Source organism: Cynocephalus volans, chromosome 13, assembly GCF_027409185.1.
Source record: "Cynocephalus volans isolate mCynVol1 chromosome 13, mCynVol1.pri, whole genome shotgun sequence".
NCBI lineage: Eukaryota > Metazoa > Chordata > Mammalia > Dermoptera > Cynocephalidae > Cynocephalus > Cynocephalus volans.
The window spans coordinates 104411768-104437551 of record NC_084472.1 but is presented as its reverse complement, the minus strand read 5'-3'; the positions used below and the strand labels follow the sequence as shown (position 1 = coordinate 104437551).

Sequence of the window (25784 nt, the reverse complement as noted above, 5' to 3'; positions counted from 1 at the left end):
AGGACACAGGACAACTAGATAATGGAGGTCAAAAACCATATACAATTTTCTAATTATTATGAACTTCTAACATGATGTTTCCTAGGAAATGAACATTATGAGATAGTGGTTTATAGCTATCATAAGCTCATACAGGATACTTGGTGCAGTAATACTAGAACTACTCGAGGCATGCAAATTGAGTTTTTTTGAAATATCAGCTATATCTCTACCACAACTATCCCTTTGCTAATGTTCACCTTCACTTGGGAGACAGATTTTCTTAGTGTTATTTCTTAGTGTTATAAGGCCCTATTATTACTCAAAGTGTGGTCGGTGGACCAACAGCAAAAGCATCTCCTAGGAGCTTGCTTGTTAATAGAAATGCAGAATCTCAGGCCCCAGTCCAGAACTCCTGAATATGGACCTTCATTTTAACAAGATCCCCAAGAGACTTATATGTATATTAACGTTTAAGATGTAAGGGACCCTGAACTGGTAAGATGAAGACTAAGGCCCTCTATCCTGGCACCACAGTATTTTGCTGCCCAGACATGGACAGGACATTTGGCCTAATTTTCCTCAGTGACAAAATGAAGGGATTTAAATAAGTGATTATCAAAGATCTCTTTATCACTAAGGATCTGGGAATTGGTGCTCATCCTAATACATGGAATCACTGCTGGGAAATCTATACGCCATTTCTTCTGATGCATTAGGGACAACAATCAGGGACAACAAAACTCAAGGACTTTTAAAAATTATTTGTGATAAAAATGAATTTTTAAGACAATCCTAGAGGTAAAACAAACTGCAAATACCCAAGCAATTCAAGTGTTCAGCAACAAAAGGATGGAGCCTTCACAGACATCTAGATGTGTTGCCAAATCAGATGGAAGGAGGCGGAAACTGACTGAGATAGTTTCTGCATAAGCAAACTGCAGACAGTGTTGATTGTGTAGAGAAAGCATTTGCAAATGAAAACTCATCTGATCTGTATAAGCTTTGATGAAATTCTATGGAATTGCTTCTAAAAAATAAGGAGACTGTCTGGCTTCTGACATATTGCTATTATTAGCATTGTATGTTAAACATCCAATCTCTCTCTTTCTTGGAAGATAACAATATGGTAAATTTAATCTGATTTGAAACAATATGCTTTGGCATGACTCTGAGCAAATTCCAAGAATTTTATTTCTTAGAAGACTCTAAGTATTTGAATAATAATTAAGCACCTGTTGTAGCTTTAAAAATATATATACCCAAGGTCTGGGGTTTGATCCCTGTACCAGCCAGCTGCCAAAAAAAAAAAAAAAAACACACACACACACACACAACACACACATATATATATATATATATATATATATATATATATATATATGTATATATCTTCTAATATGGAGATACACACACACACACACACATATACATCTTCTAATCCGATCAATGAAACAAATTAGATGTATATAATTTGTTTCATTGATCGGATTAGAAGATGGGAATCATTTTTTTCTTTTCCATTTTAGTATTTGCTCTTAACATGATAAACAATTTTTTTTCTATATTTGTTCTTAATGGGATAAAAATTCACAGTTTTTCCCCTCCTCCAAGGAACCCTTCCCTGACCTCCACCTCCCCTCTCCCCACCGCCATGCTCTGGGTGAGGACCCCCTCTCCAGCTCTCACACTGCACCCTGTCCTGATCTCTTTCACTGCACTTACATGTGTTGCACTTACCTGTTTGTGTGGACAGTGATCCTATTTTGGCCATTTTGTATCGCTACTGCCTAGCACAGTGCCTGGCTCAAAAAGGACTCTCACAAAATGTCTGCTAAAACTGAACCTAAGATAAGATCAGACTGCAGAGTCCAATAAAGAATTGTATCAAAAGAGACTTTCGTACAGTCAACTGATTTGCTAAGTATAGGTCAATCTAAACATCTGTCTTTTTTGTTTTTATAGTTTGTGATAGATTCTCCTCTGCGGCCTTCCAAATAATATTTTATAGGAATTCCCAGTACTCTCCTCACAGACTCCCTCCTCCAAATAAAAACTGTTAACATCGTGTTTGCAATTTGGAAAAAAAAACTCTATGATTCTTTAACAGTAGGTCTATTATTTCAAATTTAAATCCTCTTACTGAAATACCAGTTTACCTGTGACTCAATAAAGCAGTACAATCCGCCAACCAAGCCTTCTGCCCAGCACCAGTAAAATAAAAACCGTTCTTAACAATAACTTAATACACTGTTAATAATCTGATACGCTTACTATGTAATCAATCATAGATGCATGTATTTTGAGAATCAATTTAGCGCTTGGTGTATTTTTACATTCAAACTGAATAAATTATTTCCTATTTTTTAGTGGAGATTCTAGACATATTCAAAGATACTCACAGAACACAAGAACTTTCTGATGATTTAGGGTTGGCTAATTTTATAAACCATTTACCATTTACAGTCAATTTATAAACCATCCTTAGGCATCCTTTCTCTTCCTTTATTTCTTGGCTTCATTTTCATCAGTCCCTCTCTTTATCAGGAGAAAAAGTCTACAGCTGATAATCCCTCTCTTGCTGGTCTTCACTCCACAATGAAATAAGATGGACAAATTTAAAAATACTTTGCCTAAAAAAAGAATCCCAATTGTCTTTTTGTTCCTCCTCAGTACTAATTGTGGTATTTCCTTCCATACTGCACAGCATCTGAAATTGTTTGGTGCCTATGCTATAAATATCAAATGATGAAATGTCAACTAATATCTGTTGAGGGACACTGGTGGCTTTCTGTGTTAGATGCCAAGACCTCTTCCTCTCGCTCTGTGTCAACTCGAGCTGGCAATGCGCACACCAGCTCAAGTAGCGCTGGTCAGTTTTTCCGGAGCATTGAATTGCAAACTCTGACTTTTCTTCACTCCTTTGCCTGCTCAGCATTCTGGCCAGAACTCGCCCACTCACTGGCTGAGTATCTGTGTTGTAGATTATTCTATCCCAAATGTACTGTTACTATTAGTCTGCATTTTTCCAAGATGAACCTCATTCTGTTATCTACCTTTAAGTGAAATTTCTTGCGGTCTGAATATGCTTTTCTAATTTTAGTGTTCTTTACGGCATCGTCTGCAAAAGACATTTCTTTCCTCAAGGGAAAGTCCTCTTCAACAGCATTAAAGAAAATATTAAACAGAAAATGTTCTAATAATGTTTCCTTCAGATCCATCCTATACCTCCCCAACAGTGTTCGGCTAGTACATATCCTTCCTTTTCGTTTTTACTCTGATCTGGGGACTAGTTTTCAATCCATGAGATAACAGGATACATATAGTGGCCACACTGGACTTGTGGGTAAATATTGAGAAAGGAAAAAAAAAAAAAAAAAATCTAAGTTGTCCTGGCTCTCAAATGTTGTTTATCAGTGTCTATGACATACAATCCCAATAATGAGGCGAGCAGTGTTTATGAATTAACTTCTCTTTGTTTGAACCTTGATGCCCTTCCGAAAGCTCTGTTTGCACAGCGTGTTCTGAAATGCTCATCTGTAGACTGAAACCCTGGCCAGTGTTTACTCTACATGATGGATCCTTAAGTTGGAAGTGAAAACCACTTCATCAGATATGGGATCAATCCACATCCCGTCCATCTCCATGTCCTTGTGACACAATGACATATTTACTGCTAATTTGTGGTTTGGTCTCCCTCTCTGGAGGATGCCCTTCCCTGTCTCATCAAACACTTCAGAGATCCAGAGGAGCTTTATAGACCTATCTACCCCATCAGCCTCATTTTATAATGAGACATCTAAATATTCACTTTTTACTTAAATCATGCAATATAAATACCTCAAAATTGTGTGTTTTAAATAGACCATATGCATCTCAAGGTGAGGACCTCACGTTCTCTTTCCATTTCGTTTCTTCACTAGCCTCTGCCTCTGTACTAGGTGCCCCACTGTACGTTCACTTAGCTCCCCTATACAGCCTTCACAGCACTTGGCACACCTATAATTTATAATTAAATTAATTACTTGAAAAATGATGGTTATTTGAAATAGACTACCAACTCCACGAGGCAGAGGTCAGTAAGGCTGTGTTTACCACTTTACCTTCAGCACAGGCACAGACCCTGTCTCGTAGGAGCTCAACAAATATATGTGGCTGCCTAGTGGGTTTTATGAGAAAAGAGGAAGCGAGCTATCCAGAATACTTAGTCAATGCACCCGAGTTTAGGCAAAACTGCACCTAAATTGGTTCCTATAAAAACAAGAGGATTTCCTGCAATCTACCTTGGTGAGTCAAAGTCAAAAGAAGTTCATAAATACCTAGTAAGCACATAGCAGGATTCTAGATACGAAAGGGACGAAAAAGAAATAGAAGACGTGGTTGTCTGAAGAGCTTCTTATCTAGAGCCACCAGAGTCCCACCCACTTTCTATCACAAACGCTATCTGTCTGTGTTAAAAATCACAGCATTCCAGAACAGAGAAGTGCTGTAGGCAGAAGTGAGACACCCACTCTGAACAAAGAGCTCTTGCAGGGCTGGAATTGGAGTGGAGGTGGCAATGTGCTCTTTGGGACTGGAAGTTCTGACCCAATATTTGTACATTGATTCCAAATTTCTCCTTCTCCAGCCATGATGAAGAGACTGCAGGATACAACTGTGAGTTTGAACCATCATCCCTTGGTTTAATTATGTTAATAAAGCTACTAGTAAATATTATAAATGTTATCATTATACCAGTATTTTATAAAAATTTAACTTTAGCTCGTGTCGTTTCTTCCTCTCCCCATCTCACCTAGTCCCCAAATGTCTCTAGTCTGTATAGAAGTCTCTCTTCCCTAAACGTCTGATATGTTCCTGGTGCCACTCTCCTGCTCCAGAAGTTACTATGGCTCCCCGTTAGCTATCACAATGTCCAAAGTCCTCTTCCTGGCCGTTAGAGTTCATAAACCACCTCCACTGTCCAACTTGTTTTTGTTTTGTTCATTTGTTTATTTGTTTTACTTCTGAGAATGGAGCTGCTGGTCTAGATATGCATACCGCTGGGTTTCACAGAAAGGATTATTGCAGTCTCAAAGCCTGCCTGGAAGATAGGAAAGACTCCACAAAGATGGTTATATTTATAAAGTCTTCTTTAGCTTATTCCAGTCCTTTCTTTCTCTTCTTTAAATTCTCATTACATTAATAATCAGCAATGTTCTATTTGGAGTATATTCACCCCAACTGATTTACTATTTTAGCTATTTAAATTTCTTAAACAGATTAAGTTCCCAGGGACCAGAGATTTTCTCTGTGTTTTCAAAAATGCCTGGCATATAGCTATTCTATAAACACATGTTTATTACTATTTCATTTATTGAGCTTAATTTATCATAACATATTTGTTGTGACTTTATCTCCTACAGTTACATGTTTTTCAGAACTTTCTTTTATGATAATGTATAATACAATATGGACCTACATGGTTTCATAAACATTGATTATACAAAATCATAAAAGTCCATGTTTAAAGGCACCTCTCATCTTTCCAAGAATACTTTATTTGTTTTTGCAAATAAGGAATCTAATGATCAGAGATATTAAATGATCTGTCAAATGAAAAGTTGTAAAGCTAACTGGTGGCCTCACCAAACCAAATAAAAACTGCTAGGGTTAAATAAAATGAAGAATTAGGGATTAAACATGATAACACAGTCTGTTAAAGCAGGTGTATATGTTTTTCTGGTGCCTACAGATAGAATGTAATACTACCACTTACTTTTTATTATAAGGAGAAAAAAAAAAAAAAAAGAACTTGTTTCCCCAGAGTTAAAAGTACTTTAGCAGAAATGGACTCATTTAATTTCACTGACTCCCCGGGAAGAAATTTGGAGAACATATGGACTCTATGTTATAAATAAAGATATTGTCCAGAGAATTGATGTGAAAGGACACAAGACTGTTCACCAAAATTGGTGGTTAAAATCGTAATCCCTTCACGATGAAGCCACATCTGTCCACCGGACAACATACTAGATTTATAAACACAGCCTGATATAAGATCATTTTTAGATTTAAAAAATCCAAAATAGTTCTCCACTGAAACTATTCAGAAGAATAGATATATGAGAGATCTTCAAAAAAACTGATGGAAAGATTACATTATCGTTTTTTTTTTTTTTTTTTTTTGGCAGCTGGCCAATATGGGGATCTGAACCCTTGACCCTGATGTTATCAGCACCAGACTCCCCAAGTGAGCTAAACAGCCAGCCCTGTATTATCTTTTAATTCCATTTTTTCCACAAACTTTCTGAAGTACTCTCCTATAAGAACAAAGAAGAAAAGCAAAGAGGACAATCTGGATAATTTCATGTTCAAATTATTTTGTTTCTTTGAACCACATGACTACATAGAACATCAGAGAATAAAAAATGGAATGATTCTTTTCTCGTCTTTATATAATCTGGAATAGTAACTATTTTATCCCCAGGATAAATTTTAAATTACTGTAGAGAGAAGAGAAATGTAAAAGATGGGAACCGCTGCTGAAATCCACACACAGTCCTCAGGGGGAAGTCCAAGTAAGCAGCAAACCTCTCCTCAGAGAAGTGTTTAACTGTTATATGTTTAATCCATTTGGAACACCTTGTTCTAAACAGAGAGACAAGAGATCTGCTGTAAAATATTCTACTGCAACTCCCAAGAAGACCACAGTGGATTAGATGACCAGAGGGACTACTTGGAAACTTCCATGCTTGTGGTGTTTCTGAGTCATGTCTTTAGTTCGGGATAAAGCTGATTTTGAATGACGTGGCTCATGCTTCAGCAATGTTTTGCTCTAGACAGATGGACCATATGGAAACTATGAACTGGCTTCACAGACAGGACCGTGATGAGCCAAGGCGACATTTTTATGTTTTCTGTTTCTATTCAAGTGGTCTAGTGAACGATATATTACCACGTATATTACGTGCCTTTGTTTAAATTCTGAGTAGTGATTATTTTTAATGTTATAAATGTTTTGAATACATATTTTTTTTTTTAAGAAGAACACACTTCCATTTAACAAAAAGGTCTGAAACATTTTAGATGTTAGATACACTAATGCTTCCCTCGAGGTATTGGCTTGCTTGATGCATCAATAAAGTTGTGGTCCAAAAGGGGGAACAAGGATCAAAATCATAGATGTTAAAGATTTTCTTTCCAGCAGGATCTAGGGATAATTTATAGCACTTGCTTTAAAAATTCTAATTATCAAAAAAAAAAAAAAAAAAAAAAAAGATGCAATTTGCTGAGAACTAGAAGACAAGCATGATCCACTAGATATTTAGCTTGGGGGCTACAAAGTGTCCATTCATGGTTTGCTGCTTTAATAATTATTAGAGGAGTGACAAACATTTCACTTCAAGATTAAAAAAATATAGCAAGTTGTTTTTTTTTTTTTTTTTTTTTCTGGATTGGCTTAAAATTTAATGAGAAACTGTGTGGATGAAGAAAAATTGCTGCGTTGTTGGAGCAATACCAAGATGGAACAAATGAACACACTTATGCAATTGCATGTTTTGTGCAGGACGTGGGAGGGCTGCAGGATAGCTGAAATTAATATGTGGAAAATAACTGCACTGGTTCCTTAGAGGTATTCAGAAATGATCATATGTACGCACTCAGCTTGTAAATCTTTGCAAAGGCTATGATGAAAAATGATCATATTTCATTATTACAATTAAAATATAGTGGTCTCAGATGCTTTTCTAACAAAGTAAAAATATGAGACCTAGATAATATGGGTACAATTGCTTAAGAAGGGGAAGAACTTAAGGAACCATAATTTAAATGTTTTTTCAAGGAGATTTATTAAAACACAATTACATTGTATGCCTAAGATTAGGAAAGAATAACAAAGTCTCCCCATATAATAAATGAACCTCATATTTTACAGATTATAATTCTCGGCTTCTGGTATTTTCTGTTTTGATCAGTTCATTCCAATGTGCTATGATGAATATGGGGTGTCATATTTGTGACAGCAGAACCAAGGACTAAAACTGACATATTTTTATTCTGCTGGAGGCATACAGATTTGAATACAGTTATGATCAAAACGTGAGTCTCTAAGATTAATTTTTAAACAATTAACCAATAGTCATATGAGATCATTCAGATACAAAAGGAACCTTTTTTTTTTTTAACATACTTTTCCATTTTTATCTCGCTTTAAAATTTTCACAAGACATTTACTTATAATTTTACTTTGGCTTATAGCTATTACCTAGCTCCATGAAAGGGGTGTTTAGGAATTGAGATCGGAATTCTACTCTTCGGATTCCTAATCTTTTACTTCCTTTAACAGATTATATTTTCTTTTAGAAATTGTCGATCTTTGTTGATAAAATCAGGTGTACACCACCAAAACTTGTCTTTTCTTGGCACTGCTTCTACTCTTTAAAGAGCTTTGGAGGACAAGAAAGGAGCAGCTCTGCATGGGCCCTGCTCACAGCCACGAGGTCCCATGACACACACTACAGAGGAAGCAGCAGAACGTTTCCCACTAAACGGCATTTTTGTCTGCTGTTGTGATTTTAAAACCTATGTCTTTTCACAGGCATTTCATTACTTACAAACATAATTGAGGTTTTCTGAGAACTGGTACATAAATATCTGTAGAACATTTGCATGATGTAAAAGGAAAACAGCCTTGGTAACTATTCCTGGTGCCTTTCGTATTTTGCTAATAGTTCTTTTTATTAGCTCAAAGGCCTCTTGGACAGACTTTTCTCTTCCTCCCCAACATTTAAGTCACATGCTAATATTCTAGAGCAGGAGACAATTTGTATGATGAGATGAATTTTCCTCTTTTGGGACAAGCATTGCTACTTTAGAACAAATGTACCTCATTGAACGTTTCCAATTGTGAACTGCCTGCAAAATCTGTTAGATGCTCGACACTACATTTTTAAAGAAATTGTCTTTAAAATACCTTGCTTTGGGGACACAGCTATTGGTGAGAAGCACAATAAACATGTATTTTTCATCATTTCAATATGACATGAAACATCTTTCACCCACATCAAATTATGAGCCCACACACCACAAATAGAGTATCAATAGTAGACTTAAAATGCATGGTACGATAAACACATGCTTTTAATGAGGCTTATTAGTTTTTACTACAAGGCTTAAATATTTAATGTACTGATAATATCGCTGTTTTATACTGCCTGTTGAGAGAGAATAAATTTGATACTTCTTAATTATGCATCAACCCCTTCGGGTCATTGGAAAGAAAGTGCCATCCCAGATACACCTGCAGACAACTGCAGTGCAGGAAAGAACTCTGCCTTCTGCACATAGCGGTGCCATGCATGCTAAATGCATTTCCAAACACAAGAAATTTGCCTTTTTTCACTAACAAGATCAACCTAAAATTCCATTTTAAAAAATAATTATGAAACAATAAGATAACCTCAAGTGCAACAGACATAGGGTCTTCGGCCCTTCTGACTCTTTTAGTTTTCATATTCGTTTCGCAGGTGATCACTGGGCTAACAAAGGAACATTACCTATGGTTGGCTTCATATATTACACGGAGACGTAGGTTCAAAAGTTATAGGCTTCTACAATATTTGCACATCTAACGATGAAGAAAACCACGAGGAAAGCAACATTATAAATATGAATGCAAGAAAAAAAATCTAAAAGAGCAAAAAACAATTCTGAATCAAAGCACTTTACGAATAAAACAGCGTCATTCCACGGAAAAGGAGCAACAGTACATCATGACACATGAAATCATCTGAAAGAAGCAGCTGTGAATACAAGCCACACAGAGACTTCTTTTCTTACTTGCACAAGTATCTGGAGGGGTTTGAAAGGTCTTTCACCATGAAGCACTCTCCTCCATTTACACAGAAAGTTTTCTCCTTCTCGGCACACTTCACGAGATGGCTTGTCCCCGTGGTAGATGTGGATGTAGCTGGATGGGAGGCAAAGAAGGCGAAAGGTTTACATCTATTTTTTCCCCATTTTAAGCAGTCTTTTATCTCAAATTCTCTTAAAAGTTAGAGTTAATATAAAGGTACCGTGGACCTCACTAAACCTTCAGACTTGACAAACAGCACCAGAAAAGTTGAGTGTTTTCTGTGTGTAAGTAAACAGTGTAAAATGGTAAATCGGGGAGTAAAATTATTATAATTAAATCGAAAAGGGGCTCAACATTTTTTATAACCAATATTTTATTTTCTAAGGTAATTGGAAAAGAAATGTTCTATTGTCATTAAGTAAAATACATTTTCCAAGCAGGCTCAAAGGCCATGGTATAAAGTCATGTCAACGCAGCTAAATTCAGATGTCAACATTTTAATGGCAACTAATTGGTAAAATTATGTGTTTTGGAAATTATGTTTTATATATATAGATTTTACATGTTTTATACACATTGTGTAGCGAAAAACACAAGGTACCTTATTTATTCCAGATGAAAAAATTATATCTTATTAATTGAATACATATTCACATACAGATCAGAAGCCATTCTCTTCTAAATGTATATTCTACCTCAATTTCCACTCAGAAGAATACTGTTGAACATTGTTTCTATTTCATCAAAAGATGACAATCATATTTTGAGGAAATATAAAGGCAGTCTAATATATCTGCAAATGTGGAATAAAGCCCTACAAAAATTCATCCATTTTGAATTAGTAGAAACACATCTTAATTTTGGTGAATAAAATCTTTATGTGATAAGCTTGATATTTACTTGTCAAACTTCACAGTTACGTGGATGTGGAGTTGAAAATGATCCTGCATTAGGTGTGTGGATTAAACGAAGCCAAACTTCACAGTCCTGAGGCTACGAGAGCATTTAGCATCAGGACCTCTCCCCACTTACATCATTGCAAACACCATGGGCAGTGCTCAGACTCATCCAAAAATAGGGTCTAATTCATGTAATACTTATAACCAATATTATAAGGATGAAAAGCAAAACCAATATATCAAGCTGGTGAAGATTCTATTTACTCTTTCAGGAAAAAAAAAAAAATCCATCTTTAGAAAGAATTTTTTTCTTGTCCACTGACTTATCCTTAAGATTCTTAATTCCTTGTCTCCCTTATCAATTTCTGCTTTATCGTGTGCATGTGAATTTCAGATGCTTGTTTACTTTTATTTGACTTGTCGTTTATTATTTTTATATTTTCTTCTGCCTTTCTTTTTCATTTCCTCCAAAATTCTACATTTTGTTATGATTTTAACTTAATTTCTTCTCCCACTCTGCTTGGTTTTTACTCTACCTGATTGGAATATTCAACCACTGATTATTCTGTCTTTGAATTAGTCCTGGCCTTTCTTGTCTCTTTCTCTCCTGTCTAAGGAGCGTTTTGGATCATTTTCTCTGCTGTCAGCATGGCATTCAGGAATAACAACAAAGGACAGTTGAAATGATTGGACTTTGGAGACAGATTTGGTTCAAATCCCATCTCCTACTGGCTCTGTGTCCTTGAGCAAGTCACTTAACTTACCCAGATGCTCAATTATGCCATTTAGAACATAGGAGTAATGGCATTCTTAGAGGATTTTGTAGAGATTATAAATAATCTAGGTAAAGGGATTGGCACGTGTTGGGAAAATATAGGAAAATGGTCAGGGCCCCTCAGATGTTCAGAATCTTGCCAAGTGTTTGCTGTGAACAGGTTGTGTGTGGGCAGAGATAGTGTGCCTGTGTGGGCAGAGATAGTGTGCCTGCACAGTGCCACCACCTTGGCTGGAGTTTACTGCCTCCCACGGTGGCTGCCCCCAAGTGGCCATGCCTTTCCAATCTGTGGTTTCCAAGCATCTGTTTGCCAGTTACCTAGCTCGTAGACCTGCGTGTAAAGGGTCTGGTGACCCAGCCTGGCATGTGAGGGGTCTGGTGACCCGGCCTGGCATATTAAGGGTTTGTGACCCAGTCTGGAGATCCAGACCTAGCCCTAGCTTGATAATTGGCCCAGGTGGCAGGATGACGGGCAGGTAAAGGAGCCTGATGACCGGCGTGGTCGGTAGCTCCACAGCATGAAACCAGCGTCTAATGAATAGTAGCAAGTGCTAATGGGCAAGTACGGAGAAATCTTAATTTTGCCATTTATCAATCAGATAAAATGCTTGACAGTGGAAATCTGGGGATTTCAAAGATGTATGCGATTCTTGAATCATTACCATGGATAATTAAGAATTAAGTCTATTTTTTTTATTACTCCAAAAAAAAGCCCTTCTCTAAATACACTTCAAGATATCCTTCAAGCCAATCAAAAAGAATGGTGCACAGTGAGGAGAGAGGGGATTTTTACCACCTATTATCAGCTGTACTTTAACATCTTTATCAGGAAGAGGGCAACAAATTTTGCATGGTTGCGCCTGTAAAATCGTGGCACAGACAGCATTTCTGTCTATCACACAGCATGCAATTTTAACATAACATTGTACCTTCATGTGAAAAACTTAGTTAGGTGCTATGTATTGATACTTGTATTTTAATCTATGGCAGCTGCTTTTTAAAAATATTAGGAGGAAGACTGCCTTAAATATTAAAGGTTTTGTGCTTAAGACTTTCAACTGCTGACAGGATTCCACAGGATGAAGAATTGGACAGGGTATCCTTGCTGCCTCGGGCGAGGGTGCTGAATGGACCTCCTGTAGTTGCTGTCACTTCTGCAGAGGAGCTCAGAGCCTCGAGAAGACCCTAGTGGCATCTGAATCCTTGGCAGGTTGCTAAGAATTTCCTCCCCCCAAGCTGAGCAGCAAGCTCTGCACAGGCACTCTCAGAATCAATGCTGAGACTTTTACTGAAAACAACACCCCCTCCTCCCCCGTGTACACTCCATATAAATTGTAAACTACCAAAAATTAGCATTGTCGTAAGTAAGAGACAGGTACATCATACCCGTTCGTTAGACTTGCTCATCTTGTGAGATTATTAGAATTAATAAGATTAATAAATGTATGTTAACTAGAAATAACTTTTATATTTCTCCCTGAAATGATTATCCTTTTAATGCTATCCTGGAGCACCTAGCTCTGACACATTCACTTGGAAAACTCTTAGATCATGACTTGAAACTAGTAATGGATATTTGGTAGTAAAATAATTCTTGGAGGGAAATGAAGTAGCAACTATCTCATACAGTCATGGACTATTGTCCTTTAGCAGCAGTGAGATCAAAACAAGATCATGAATTGTAAAGCAGCAATTAAGTCCCAGGTGATGCAAAGCGTTAACTGACTGGATACAGCTGCTCCGAACCAAGAGCCAAACATGGGAATAAGTTGCAATTGTCAGAAAACCCAGAATGGAGACGGTGCTACACACACTCTTTAGATTTTTGCCAGTTTTCCTTTCCCTCTCCCTAGTTGAACACACTTAGTCCTAGGCAGGCCTATAAATTTTACAGTGATATCCTTTCTCTTTGGCTTATACACACTATATTGTTAAATCAGTTTCCACTTGGTAATCGTGCCAGAAAATAATGAAACAGACAAAGCAGGTCCTATACCAATCTATGCAAACAGTGGAGCTAGGGGGAGTTTATTAGAGGTAAAGCTAAAGGTTTTGCAGATAGACCCAACCCCCAGTAGTTGTTCCAGGAAGGACGTGAAGTAGATCTCACTCATTCCGTGCTCAATAAATCCTGTCTCCCTCTGCTTTGTGACAAGTTTGTCATGATTTGGGAATTATCTTCTAGTAAGCACTAAATGATCAGCAATTAGGAACAATGCAAAATATGACTCTACTACTTTTATGTTTGCCATTTATATGAACACTTTATCCCAGACACACTTTCCTTGGTATGTCAGCAACTATTATAGCATAAGGAAGAAAGCATAAATAAAGCAGTAACTTAGGAACAGAAAATATACTTTAGAATGTTTCACTCTAGACCTGGCCCGTCTTGGTAAAACAAGTCGGGATTAGTGATGATTTCAAGGAGGCTGGACAGTTCTCTGATTTAGCTGAGGATTTGGAGACTAAGACATTTAGCAGCTCCCAAAATCCTCTACCACACAATAGGACTTCCTCCTTTTTTCCTTCCCTCCCTCTTGCTTCTTTCCTTTCCTTCCTCCCTCCGTCCTTCCTTCCACAATTCTTGAATGACTGCCTACTATGTGCAAGACATAATAATAACAACTAAAGTTACTAGGGTTAAAACTTTTAAGACTGTGACCAACTCTCATTAAAAGGAACTCTATATATTTAAAATGCAGTGAAATGAACATTGAAGTTAGCTGAGAACAATCAGGTCCAAGGCTCAATTCTGCCAATGACTGCTGTGTGACTCCTGTCCCGCTGTGTGACTCAGGAAATTCAGTGGCAAAAATGAGATACCACAGGGTTGTTGTGAAGTTCATTAGAATACTTTGTCAGGTGCAACACTGCACACAAATGTATGACACTGTTACTGTTACTAATGGCATAGATATTGAACAAAACAAAGCAAAAAAAAAATTCCGACTGGACTCTGGAATTATATATTAAATCAAGCCTTAAGTGTTGTTTCTAAGGAAATTGTTCTGCAAACTGTAAAGAGAGATGGCCTAATTTGGAGGGAGAATCACTGAATGACTGTAAAGCATTCAGTAAATATCAATAACCTACTCGATTTTAATTGTTTCATAACTACTTGTCAACAATTTATAATCACTAAATTGGCTTCTAAAATGAAAAGAAGAATGATTTGAGTCAAGAGAAAGAAAAATATTGTCTTAAGTGTATGATTATTTTCAACTTTCAAGATCTACACGATTCTTTAATATTTCTGACTGAACTTCCAAGTTATGTGGATTAAATGTATTTACAGTGCCTTGTGTTATCATAACAGTTTAAAGACTATAAAATATTTTAATATACTGCTATGTCCACAGTATACGGAACATAATATAAACTTTGTTTTATAACTTAACATTTTAGAAATCATACCATTGCACACATTTGTAAATATGCAGAATAAAAATTGAGGGGATAACTAAGGCTTCTCTGCTCAAATTCTCTACTAAATATTTCCCCATGGAATCACACAGTATTTCCTCTAGAGTGCCTGGTTTTTTCTGCTCAAGACAGGCTAAAAAGAAAATAACACTGAAAAGGAAGGCTTACTTTCTTGCTTGTTTTAAGTGATGTTTTCCTTATCAGTAAAGTAGACAGCACCACCAGACCCGGCCGATTGCACAAATGCAAATCACTGATAAGAAGCCTCTCTGTTCTTCTTTGACAATTAGCAGGAATTAGCACGAGTATACAGTGTATACCCCAGGGAGCCATCAGTAGATCGTGTCTTCCCTCAGTGAATGAGTCCTTACGGGCAGTTTTTAGGATAACTCTTAATGATTTACTTGCAAAATAAATCTACGAGGTTTTCTCTATGAAATACAGAAATGTTTAACCAATTTTTAATATTCCAATATTAAGCTGCCAATCACTACAAATTACAGATTTTTTTAACCTTACCTGTGATATCTTCCATCTCCATGTATTTAGAAATCTGCATGCTTTCTTGCTCTTTGATCTCCCAGTATAAAAATAATCTGAAGTTATTATTCTTGCTCAGAATACAGCTCCTCCACAATTAGGTACTAAAAGCACCTTGAATTCCTACTGGCGAAAATGCTTAGCTGGCTCCTGTAAATGAAGCTCTGCAGCAGATGCTGAGCAGGAAAAGCAGTGCTACCTAATGTGGCTTCTGTAGATGCCAAGAAGGGTAGGCAAAGTCATTAGTTTTCCAAAAGAAAAGTCCAGAGCCAGACTCAGAACCAATGAAGCACTGTCATTCTGGGTTGGCATTTTTTCCAGTCCTTTGCTGAATAGCAAATAGGTACTTGAAAAGGGAAGAAAAAAAAAAGAAAAAGGACAGGAGGAGATAAAAGAAACCCATATAGACTTGGAGGTTCCCAGAGCCAATATTGTGACTGAAAGTAACATACTATCTCTCTTGACCTGTACTTTACCAAGCTCTGCTAAAGAAACAAGAAGGAAGCCAGGAAGGGCTGTCATGAGACCATTAACGGAACCAGGACTTTCTAAAGCAGAATCACGGCATCCAATTCCACGGACCTCAGGACTCAGCTAAGAAGCTGGAAGAACTCAGAGTTTCGTAGACTACCTAGAAGGTGGCAGTTTGTCCAAAGAACAAGTTGACAAATGGCCAAAGGAGATTAACCGGTTGTAATGAATGAACCTGAGCTTTGGCATATTTAAACACTTACAAAATGGTGGAACTACAAAGGATTTTAGCACATTTTATAGTTTATTCTATACTCGTATTTTAAAAGAAGGTACAAATCATCTCCAAAGAATAGTTCTGCAGACTTTAATAAAATATCTCTAGCTAAGAATTCACAACAACGCACAGGGGAAGGCTGCTCAAGGTCACTCAAGTGAATTAGGAAATGTTTCCTAAGTTAATAAGATTGCCTTTAGATTCCTCTCTCCCTTACAAGCTCCCTGAGCAAACCCTGATATTATTTCTTCCTTCTTCAGCAGAATGAGAAGTGACCTTTGGGTGTTTCTCCTCATAAAACAAAATTATAATTTTTGTTGTAACACTGATCTCATTTGTAGCTAAACAGAAAGCAGAGTCTATGTTCCCAGGAGTTGCTGAGCAAATGATTTGGTGTCATTAGACAGTGTTATCTTTAGAAAAACAAGATTGCCAGGAAAGGTTATTTTTCAAACATACAAGTCACTGTATTTTTCTGACAGTGCACTTTACTCATGACCCAGTCTAATCATCCTAGCCTATTCTTCTTAGAGATCAACATCTCAATGACATAAATGCCTTGGAGGATATCAGAGATTTCCAAAGCAAAGGGAGAGTATCTTCCACCAGTGAATAACTGACCAGGTGGAGTTATAAGAAAGCTACATTTTCTTCTTCACAAAACCAGTAATCTTTTCTTAGCAAATATTCTGCTACATATTTTTTACTAATCACTGACAGCTTTATATGAGTATAAAATTTCCATAGCCAGGAATCCACATACTTTTAAGCTGTCCCTTGAATCTTTTCTCATCAATACCTATTCTAAAGGGTATTTGAATCTGTCTAGCCTGCACGGCAAATATTAGCAGTCCATGTGACTGGCTTAATTTGAAATATTTGTAGATCTCACCAGATCTTCACTAAATGGTGAAGGCACACATTCTTACAATACTCTGCATTTTCTATCAGGATCAATTTGGCTGGCAAAAGGTCATGTTAATGCATAAAATATTAACCTGTCACTTTCCAAATTAGTCCAAAGTTTTGAGCACCAAACAAATCAAAACAAAGAGGACTAAACTCCCAACAATGATCAAGGATTCAGTTATTCAACAAGCTTATCTTTTAGAGATACATACTGAAATATTTATACATTAAATGATAAGATGTCTGGGATTTGCTACAAAATAGTAAGAGGGGAAAAAAGAGGTGACCAGGATCAAGATGAAACAAAACTGGTAACTATTGTAGTGAGTGAAGGGTACATGGGGATTCATTGTACTATACTTTATATTTTCATGTGTTTAATATGTATGTTTAAATATATTTTTTATATATGTAAATGTTTAAAGATGAGGGATCTTCAAAAAGTTTGTGGAAAGATTTGCTTTATCTTTTAATTCTGTTTTCCACAAACTTTTTGAATGAAGTACCATCCTACATCCTTATATTCATGTTTAAATTAAAGAATACAAAAATAATATTGATTTTAGGTTTTCTAAAACATGTCTTTATAAAGTACAATTAGAATGGTATGGAGTATCATCTGAAAATAACTACTTTTGGCCAAAAACCTAAATCATATTTAATATTGAAACTCTATGGGGGATTTCCATGAACGTGCGGAATAAGCCAACGATATTGACTATCAGTGCTACTATTTAGCATTGCTCTGAAAACGCTAATCAATGCAATAAGGTAGGAATTTTTTAAATGTGATATAACATTAGGAAACGAGAAGATAAAATAATCCTTATTTAAAGATTATATGATTGGATTCCAGTATTAACTACTAAGAAAACCCAGTAAGATAAAGGGATCATATTCTCAGCAGCAAAAGAAAATATAAATCAGGTAGGTCAGTTACGCATGAATCTAACAATAAATATGCAGAATAGGAAATACTTTAAAAGGATGCTATATATTAAGAAGGGGAATTAGGCCTATGGATGTGGGAGAAGAAGGCATTCTGTAAAAGGGAAAAGCAAAAAAGTTATTGGAAACAGGAAAACAAATGTCAAGTTTCATAAAATGTAGCGGTTCAGTTTGACTACGACATGGATTATAAGTAAGGAAGTGAAGTTAAGGGAGCTATGAAATAATAATGCACCCCCATCAGAGAAGCCCTGAAATTAATGTTTAATATGTGGGCCATGGACAGAGGGGATTTTGTTGTTGTTGTTGTTGTTGTTTTTTACAGTGTGATCTCCTTTTTATTTTTGAAAACTGTGTGAACGCAAAAATGTACATGCATAATTGTTTTTTGTTGTTTTGCTTTGTTTTCCATGATATTGTTTTTATTTTTATTTATTTATTTACTTTTTATTTTATTTTATCAATATACAATGTAGTTGATTTCTGTGTCCCTTTACCGATTCCTCCCTCCCTTCTTCCTCTCCCCCATCCCACCCATCAACATCATATCTGTTCACTTGTCTTAACGAGTTCAAGGAATTGTGATTGTTGTGTCTTCTTCCCTGCGCCCCCACCAATTATTTGTACATTTATTTCTTTATTTATTTTTAGCTTCCACTAATAAGTGAGAACATGTGTATTTCTCTTTCTGTGCCTGACTTGTTTCACTTAATATAATTCTCTCAAGGTCCATCCATGTTGTTGCAAATGGCACTATTTCATTCGTTTTTATAGCAGAGTAGAATTCCATTGTGTAGATGTACCACATTTTCCGTATCCACTCATCTGATGATGGACATTTGGGCTGGTTCCAACTCTTGGCTATTGTAAAGAGTGCTGCGATGAACATTGGGGAACAGGTATACCTTCGACTTAATGATTTCCATTCCTCTGGGTATATTCCCAGCAGTGGGATAGCTGGGTTGTATGGTAGATCTATCTGCAATTGTTTGAGGAACCTCCGTACCATTTTCCATAGAGGCTGCACCATTTTGCAGTCCCACCAGCAATGTATGAGAGTTCCTTTTTCTCCGCAACATCGCCAGCATTTATCATTCACAGTCTTTTGGATATTAGCCATCCTAACTGGGGTGAGATGGTATCTCAGTGTGGTTTTGAATTGCATTTCCCGAATGCTGAGTGATGTTGAGGATTTTTTCATGTGTCTGTTGGCCATTCATATATCTTCCTTTGAGAAATGCCTATTTAGCTCTTTTGCCCATTTTTTAATTGGGTTGCTTGTGTTCTTCCTGTAAAGTTGTTTCAGTTCCTGTATATTCTGGATATTAATCCTTTGTCAGATGTGTATTTTGCAAATATTTTCTCTCACTTTGTTGGTTGTCTTTTCACTCTGTTAATTGCTTCTTTTGCTGTGCAGAAGCTTTTTAGTTTGATATAATCCCATTTGTTTATTTTTCCTTTGGTTGCCTGTGCTTCTGGGGTCATACATGAAGTCTGTGTCCAGTCCTACTTCCTGAAGTGTTTTTCCTATGTTTTCTTTAAGAAGTTTTATTGTTTCAGGGTGTATATTTAATTGTTTAATCCATTTTGAGTTGATTTTAGTATATGGTGAGAGGTATGGGTCCAGTTTCATTCTCCTGCATATTGATATCCAGTATCCCAGCACCATTTGCTGAAGAGGCAGTCTCTTCCGCAGTGAATTGGCTTGGTGCTGGTGCCTTTGTCAAAGATCAGATGGCAGTAAGTGTGTGGGTTGATTTCTGGATTCCCTATTCTATTCCATTGATCAGTGTGTCTGTTTTTATGCCAATACCATGCTATTTTGGTTATTATAGCTTTGTAGTATAGTTTAAAGTCAGGTAGTGTTATGCCTCCAGCTTTATTATTATTATTATTATTATTTTTGCTTGGTATTGCTTTGGATATGCATGGTCTTTTGTTATTCCATATAAATGTCTGGATAGTTTTCTCCATTTCTGAGAAAAATGTCATTGGAATTTTGGTAGGGATTGCATTGAATTTGTCTATCACCTTTGGTAGTATGGACATTTTCACAATGTTGATTCTTCCAATCCAAGACCATGGGATATCTTTCCATCTTCTTGTATCCTCTCTAATTTCTCTCAGCAGTGGTTTGTAGTTCTCATTATAGAGATTTTTCACATCCTTGGTTAATTCAATTCCAAAGTATTTTATTTTTTTGGTGGCTATTGTAAATGGTCAGGCTTTCTTGATTTCTCTTTCTGCATGTCCACTGTTGGAGAATAGAAATGCTACTGATTTTTGTGTGTTGATTTTGTATCCTGCTACTTTGCTGAAATCATTTATAAACTCCAAGAGTTTTTTTTTGCAGAGGCTTTAGGCTGTTCGATATATAGGATCATGTCATCTGCAAAGAGGGACAGTTTGACCTCCTCTTTTCCAATCTGGATGCCCTTTATTTCTTTCTCTTCTCTAATTGCTCTGGCTAGTACTTCCAACACTATGTTAAATAGGAGTGGTGAGAGTGGGCATCCTTGTCTAGTTCCTGTTCTTAAAGGAAAAGCTTTCAGCTTTTCCTCATTCCGGATGATATTGGCAGTGGGTTTATCATATATGGCTTTACTTATGTTGAGATACTTTCCATCTATACGTAACTTATAGAGGGTCTTTGTCATGAATGAATGTTGAATTTTATCAAATGCTTTTTCAGCATCTATAGAGATGATCATATGGTCCTTGTGTTTGATTTTATTAATATGGTGTATCACATTTATTGATTTGCATGTGTTGAACCAACCTTGCAACACTGGGATGAATCCCACTTGATTGTGGTGTCTAATTTTATGTATGTGTTGCTATATTCTGTTAGCTAGCATTTTATTGAGGATTTTTGCATCTACATTCATCAAGGATATCGGCCTGTAGTTGTCTTTTTTAGTTGTATCTTTACCTGGTTTTGGTATCAGAGTGATGTTTGCTTCATAAAATGAGTTTGGGAGATTTGCCTCTGTTTCAGTCTTTCGGACTAGTTTGTAAAGAATTGGTGTCAATTCCTCTTTGAATGTTTGGTAAAATTCTGCTGTGAATCCATCTGGTCCTGGGCTTTTCTTTGTTGGGAGCCTCCTGATAACAGCTTCAAACTCCTTTATTGTTACTGGTCTGTTCAGATTTTCTACATTTTCTTGGCTCAGTTTTGGTAGCTTGTGTGTGTCCAGAAATAAGTATATAAAACTGAAAAGCTTCCGCACAGCAAAAGAAACAATTAACAGAGTGAAAAGACAACCAACAGAGTGGGAGAAAATATTTGCAAAATACACATCTGACAAAGGATTAATATCCAGAATATACAGGAACTGAAACAACTTTACAAGAAGAAAACAAGCAACCCAATTAAAAAATGGGCAAAAGAGCTAAATAGGCATTTCTCAAAGGAAGATATATGAATGGCCAACAGACACATGAAAAAATCCTCAACATCACTCAGCATTCGGGAAATGCAATTCAAAACCACACTGAGATACCATCTCACCCCAGTTAGGATGGCTAATATCCAAAAGACTGTGAATGATAAATGCTGGCGATGTTGCGGAGAAAAAGGAACTCTCATACATTGCTGGTGGGACTGCAAAATGGTGCAGCCTCTATGGAAAACGGTATGGAGTTTCTTCAAACAATTGCAGATAGATCTACCATATGACCCAGCTATCCCACTGCTGGGAATATACCCAGAGGAATCGAAATCATCATGTTGAATAATGTACCCCAATGTTTACTGCAGCACTATTTATAATAGCCAAAATTTGGAACCAGCCCAAATGTCCATCATCAGATGAGTGGATCTGGAAAATGTGGTACATCTACACAATGGAATTCTACTCTGCTATAAAAAAGAATGAAATACTACCACTTGCAGCCACAGGGTAGGTTTTTCAGTAGGGCTATGATTAATAAAATTAACAGGGTATTCTGTAGCATTTGGAAGGAGAGAAAATGGAGGCAAGGAGACCAGTGAAGAAGAAGTTATTAAGAGATCTATGTAAGAGGAAGCGTGTTCAACATGTAAGATAATGGTGGGGCAGGAACAGGGATTGTGTGTGAGAAATAGCACTACTTTATATTTATCTACATTAAAATTAGGCAGGGGTAAATGCTGGAGTTCATCTGTATTTCGCACACTGTATTGCACCTCTTTCTGAGGCATTCAAATTGCCTACCGCACAGTTTCTCATTAATCAATCTAGGAAAAACTCATGACATTAGTAGACAGAGAAACTGAGGTCTCTTCTCGGTATACAACACTCACTGGTAAAGCTAAAATCAAGACTACATTACTTTTATTTTCCTAATTTGTTTATACCATGTCTGTTGATACATAGGATTCCATTAAGAATAGACAATACTTTAGTTGGCCTGAATATCAAGGCAATGATGTTCTTATGAGTTATGGAAGCATTCATGACAGAAACGATTTCTGACAAATGTTTTAAATAATTTGACCTTTCAGTACTTTGCATCAAGAAGCTTCCATAGAAGTGTAGCAAAAATGGGTTCTAGGACACAGTCCTCCAAGTTTTTCGGGTTTGAGCCAGGCCTCGTTGAACAGTGGCTCTGTAAGGTAAGAAGCTGGAATAATATTCCTTAGAATGTGGTCCTTACAGCTCAAAACAGACCTCTCTAAAAACCCAGATTGCGCATTGCTACATACCATTTAGCCAAATTACTGCGATTCTGTGTTTGTGTGATGGTTGTGGACATGAATAGCCAGTTTCTATTTCCATAAGCACAACATTTTCCTCACTGAGGCCAAAGGTTCTGCATATAGAGGAACAAAGTAGTAAAAAGCATGTGTGAACACACACTCTTGCCCTTGACTCTTGGCTAATTTCAGTCCATATATTTTCCCACAACTCCCAGCAGATCCTTGTTCCCAGGTTCATGATCAGAGCAACAAAACATCCCTCCCTCTGATATGATTTGTTATTAAAAGTGTATCTGCAGTTTTTAGGTTCCCAGCACAAATTCAATGTAACCGAATAACACGTGGAAATCAAGCTTTTTTCAACACCCTACTGTTTCACACATGACCAATTTGAACAGGAATGAATCAAGGTTTCAAGAAAACAAATAATTTTAAATGATTCAGCTCAAGAAAACTATTTCCTTTTCGCCCTGCCACCCAAAGGACTAGCTGGTCCCATAACATTCAGCTCATAATAGGTCTTGTTTCTCTAAAGAGAATATACATGTTAGGTCATAGATCAGGGAAGTGGGGAGTAATATCACAGGCAAATCCTGTGTCTTTACAGTAAAAGGGCCCAAATTATAAATTAACCCTAAGTACATTATGCCTAAAGAATCTTTCCCTAAAACCCTGTTTTTGTTTTTGTTTTATGGGGTTTTGTTTTTTAAAATTTCTGGACCTCTACACTCAAACCTGACAGGCACCTGTTTTTCTACTGCTGGCATCACACCCTGCTCTACGGAAGGGAAACGAACAGGTGCTGAATGCCTTTTCCAAATTACAAAACACTTTTTAAAAACTGGAGCCATGTGTTCAGCATCTTACTATCATCATCCGGCCTCGCTGTTTTTTATATATACATCATTCAACTGGAAACACCTAACGGAAATCATCCAGGTTACCGTTAATCCAAAAAAGTGCATGTTGAATCACGCGCATCACAGAAAGAAAGGCAGAGCAGAGGTCAGGGCCTTTTCTCAGCTTGCCTGGCCATTTCCCTGCAGCATCAGCAACAGGGACTATTAAGAAGGTCCATCATTAGTCTCTTAGTTATAATTTATTAGTTTTTCCTGGTGGCACTATATCTATCTCTGTATATGGGCTAATAAAACACTTCCATCTCCTGGAGCTGTAATAACTCAGAATGGCTGAGGTCTTCCCCCTCTTCTTTTAAATCATAAACCATTTCTGTACACTCTGTAAGCATGTGTTTAACACAGAATTTTGTTCTTTCCATCCATTACTAAGGTACTTTATACCCTAATACTGATCAGAAAAACAGCTTAGAGCAGGGAATCATGGTCATTCAGCATACCAGCTGTAAGGGAACCTCAGCCCTACAAAACCATCTAAAAACCAAAGCATTCAAAACCAAGTCCTAGGCCATGTCCATTTTCCCAACTAAATTCCTCATATTTCCATATAGTTCCTGGAGAAGAATTAAATGTCTTTGGTTGAGATTTGCCATCTATTCAAAAGATTTCAAAAAGTAAAGCACTTTGTAATACCAAATGATATGTCTAGTAGAAATTTGCATTTCTACATCAGCTCAAATAGCATTGCTAACACCTAGTGAGGAATTTTCCAATTCAACAACCACAGAATCCAGTGGCTACAATAATGGGGAGACATGTGCAGAGTTAACTATATTTCTGAATTTTAGCAAGGGAGAGTTCACAGATGACGGGCAGGTTCTGGTTATATCTCTAAGCAGAAAACAAGGCCTTACTAGGAAAATGGGACCCTGCTAATAAGAAATCAGACCTATGACCCAATTCTTTAAGAAGGCTATTTTGTCCTCAACTATATCTCATCACTCCTATCATCAAAGCTCCTTTCCTAGAGGGGTAGGAAAGTGCCCACAGTATCCCATGATTCTTTTCACTCATTTTTATTTTCTAGACTTTTTGTCTTTAATCTAATCAATTAATAAAGCCAAATATAATTTTAAGCAGGTTGAATATAAGTTGATTCATGAGTTTACAATACTATTAAAATACATGATTATTCTTTAACATTTTTTAAAATACAACTTTATCCTTTGCCAAGTTCAAGCCTTTAAACAGCCACTTGGCCATTTTGCTCATTTGTCTGTTTTCCTTTTTTTGTTTCTATGTTTGTTTTCAGGATCAGAAGACCACTTTATCTGTGAATTATTCTAGTTGTAGTAGACTAATACAAAGGTAAATAAGCAGAACATTTGGATGAGACAGAATGGAAATTATAAATGAAGGCATAGTATTAAAATATTTCTTCTAACATCAGAACTAGGCATTGGCAAACCCACACTAATATCCACAGAAAATTCTGGCCACACATAGTTAAAGAAAAAAAATCTCACCCATGAATATGAGAGGTAAAGTAAGCAAAAAAGTAGTCTGATGGCAGGTGTATGGGAGAGGAGAGAGCAGGAAGGACAATGTTGGCTTTGTGAAAACTCAGCACTTCTAGGGACCAAGACAATGAATCTGAAGTTCAATTCAATTAGAAAGATCTAGGATGCTGGTTTTGTGAGGTAAATAAGGCTGTAATCTTCAGGGACTAAAGTTAGGTAGTCACAGGAGGGTTTACTGCAACCAGAAGGATTTTTGGTGCCCAGGGCTGATTATTAGTTTGTCTTTAGTTTGTTCCTTCTTGTTAAATGCACCATATTCCTTGGGCTGACAGGCTAGAAGTTGTTGCCATATATGGTGAAGTTTAGCTTCAAATCCTGATGTGAAGTTGGAGTTTCCAAGAACTATAATAGTAGCAATACGGCAACAGGAAACTTAGTTGAAAAAGTGTAATGAAATTTAATCTGTTAAATGGACAGTGTGATCTATGTTGTTGGAATCACATTCTAGAGACAGGTAACCTAAATGCATATGCAAAGGTCAAAAGAGAGAAAGTGAATGCCCTAGGAACAGAGTCATGTGGTCTTCTGACATGTGGGACCAGGGCTCCAGGCTCCAGGCTCCAGTCAACAATGCTGGCCATTGTAGCAACTCTGAGGAAGAAGTCAT

At 36.8% G+C, this 25784-nt stretch overlaps 1 protein-coding gene across 8 annotated transcripts in view; it reads right to left on the bottom strand.

The window, feature by feature from the left end:
- Positions 1-25784, bottom strand: part of NRG1 (neuregulin 1) — a 994199-nt gene that overhangs the window by 23040 nt on the left and 945375 nt on the right. For 6 of the 8 annotated variants that reach the window (XM_063076432.1, XM_063076439.1, XM_063076435.1 and 3 more), the window contains one exon: positions 9799-9928. In XM_063076432.1, coding sequence (XP_062932502.1) covers positions 9799-9928 — 130 coding nt within the window. Of the gene's footprint in view, positions 1-9798; positions 9929-15433; positions 15474-25784 lie in introns of those variants that run through there. The other 2 variants (XM_063076438.1, XM_063076440.1) reach the window with 1 other exon arrangement.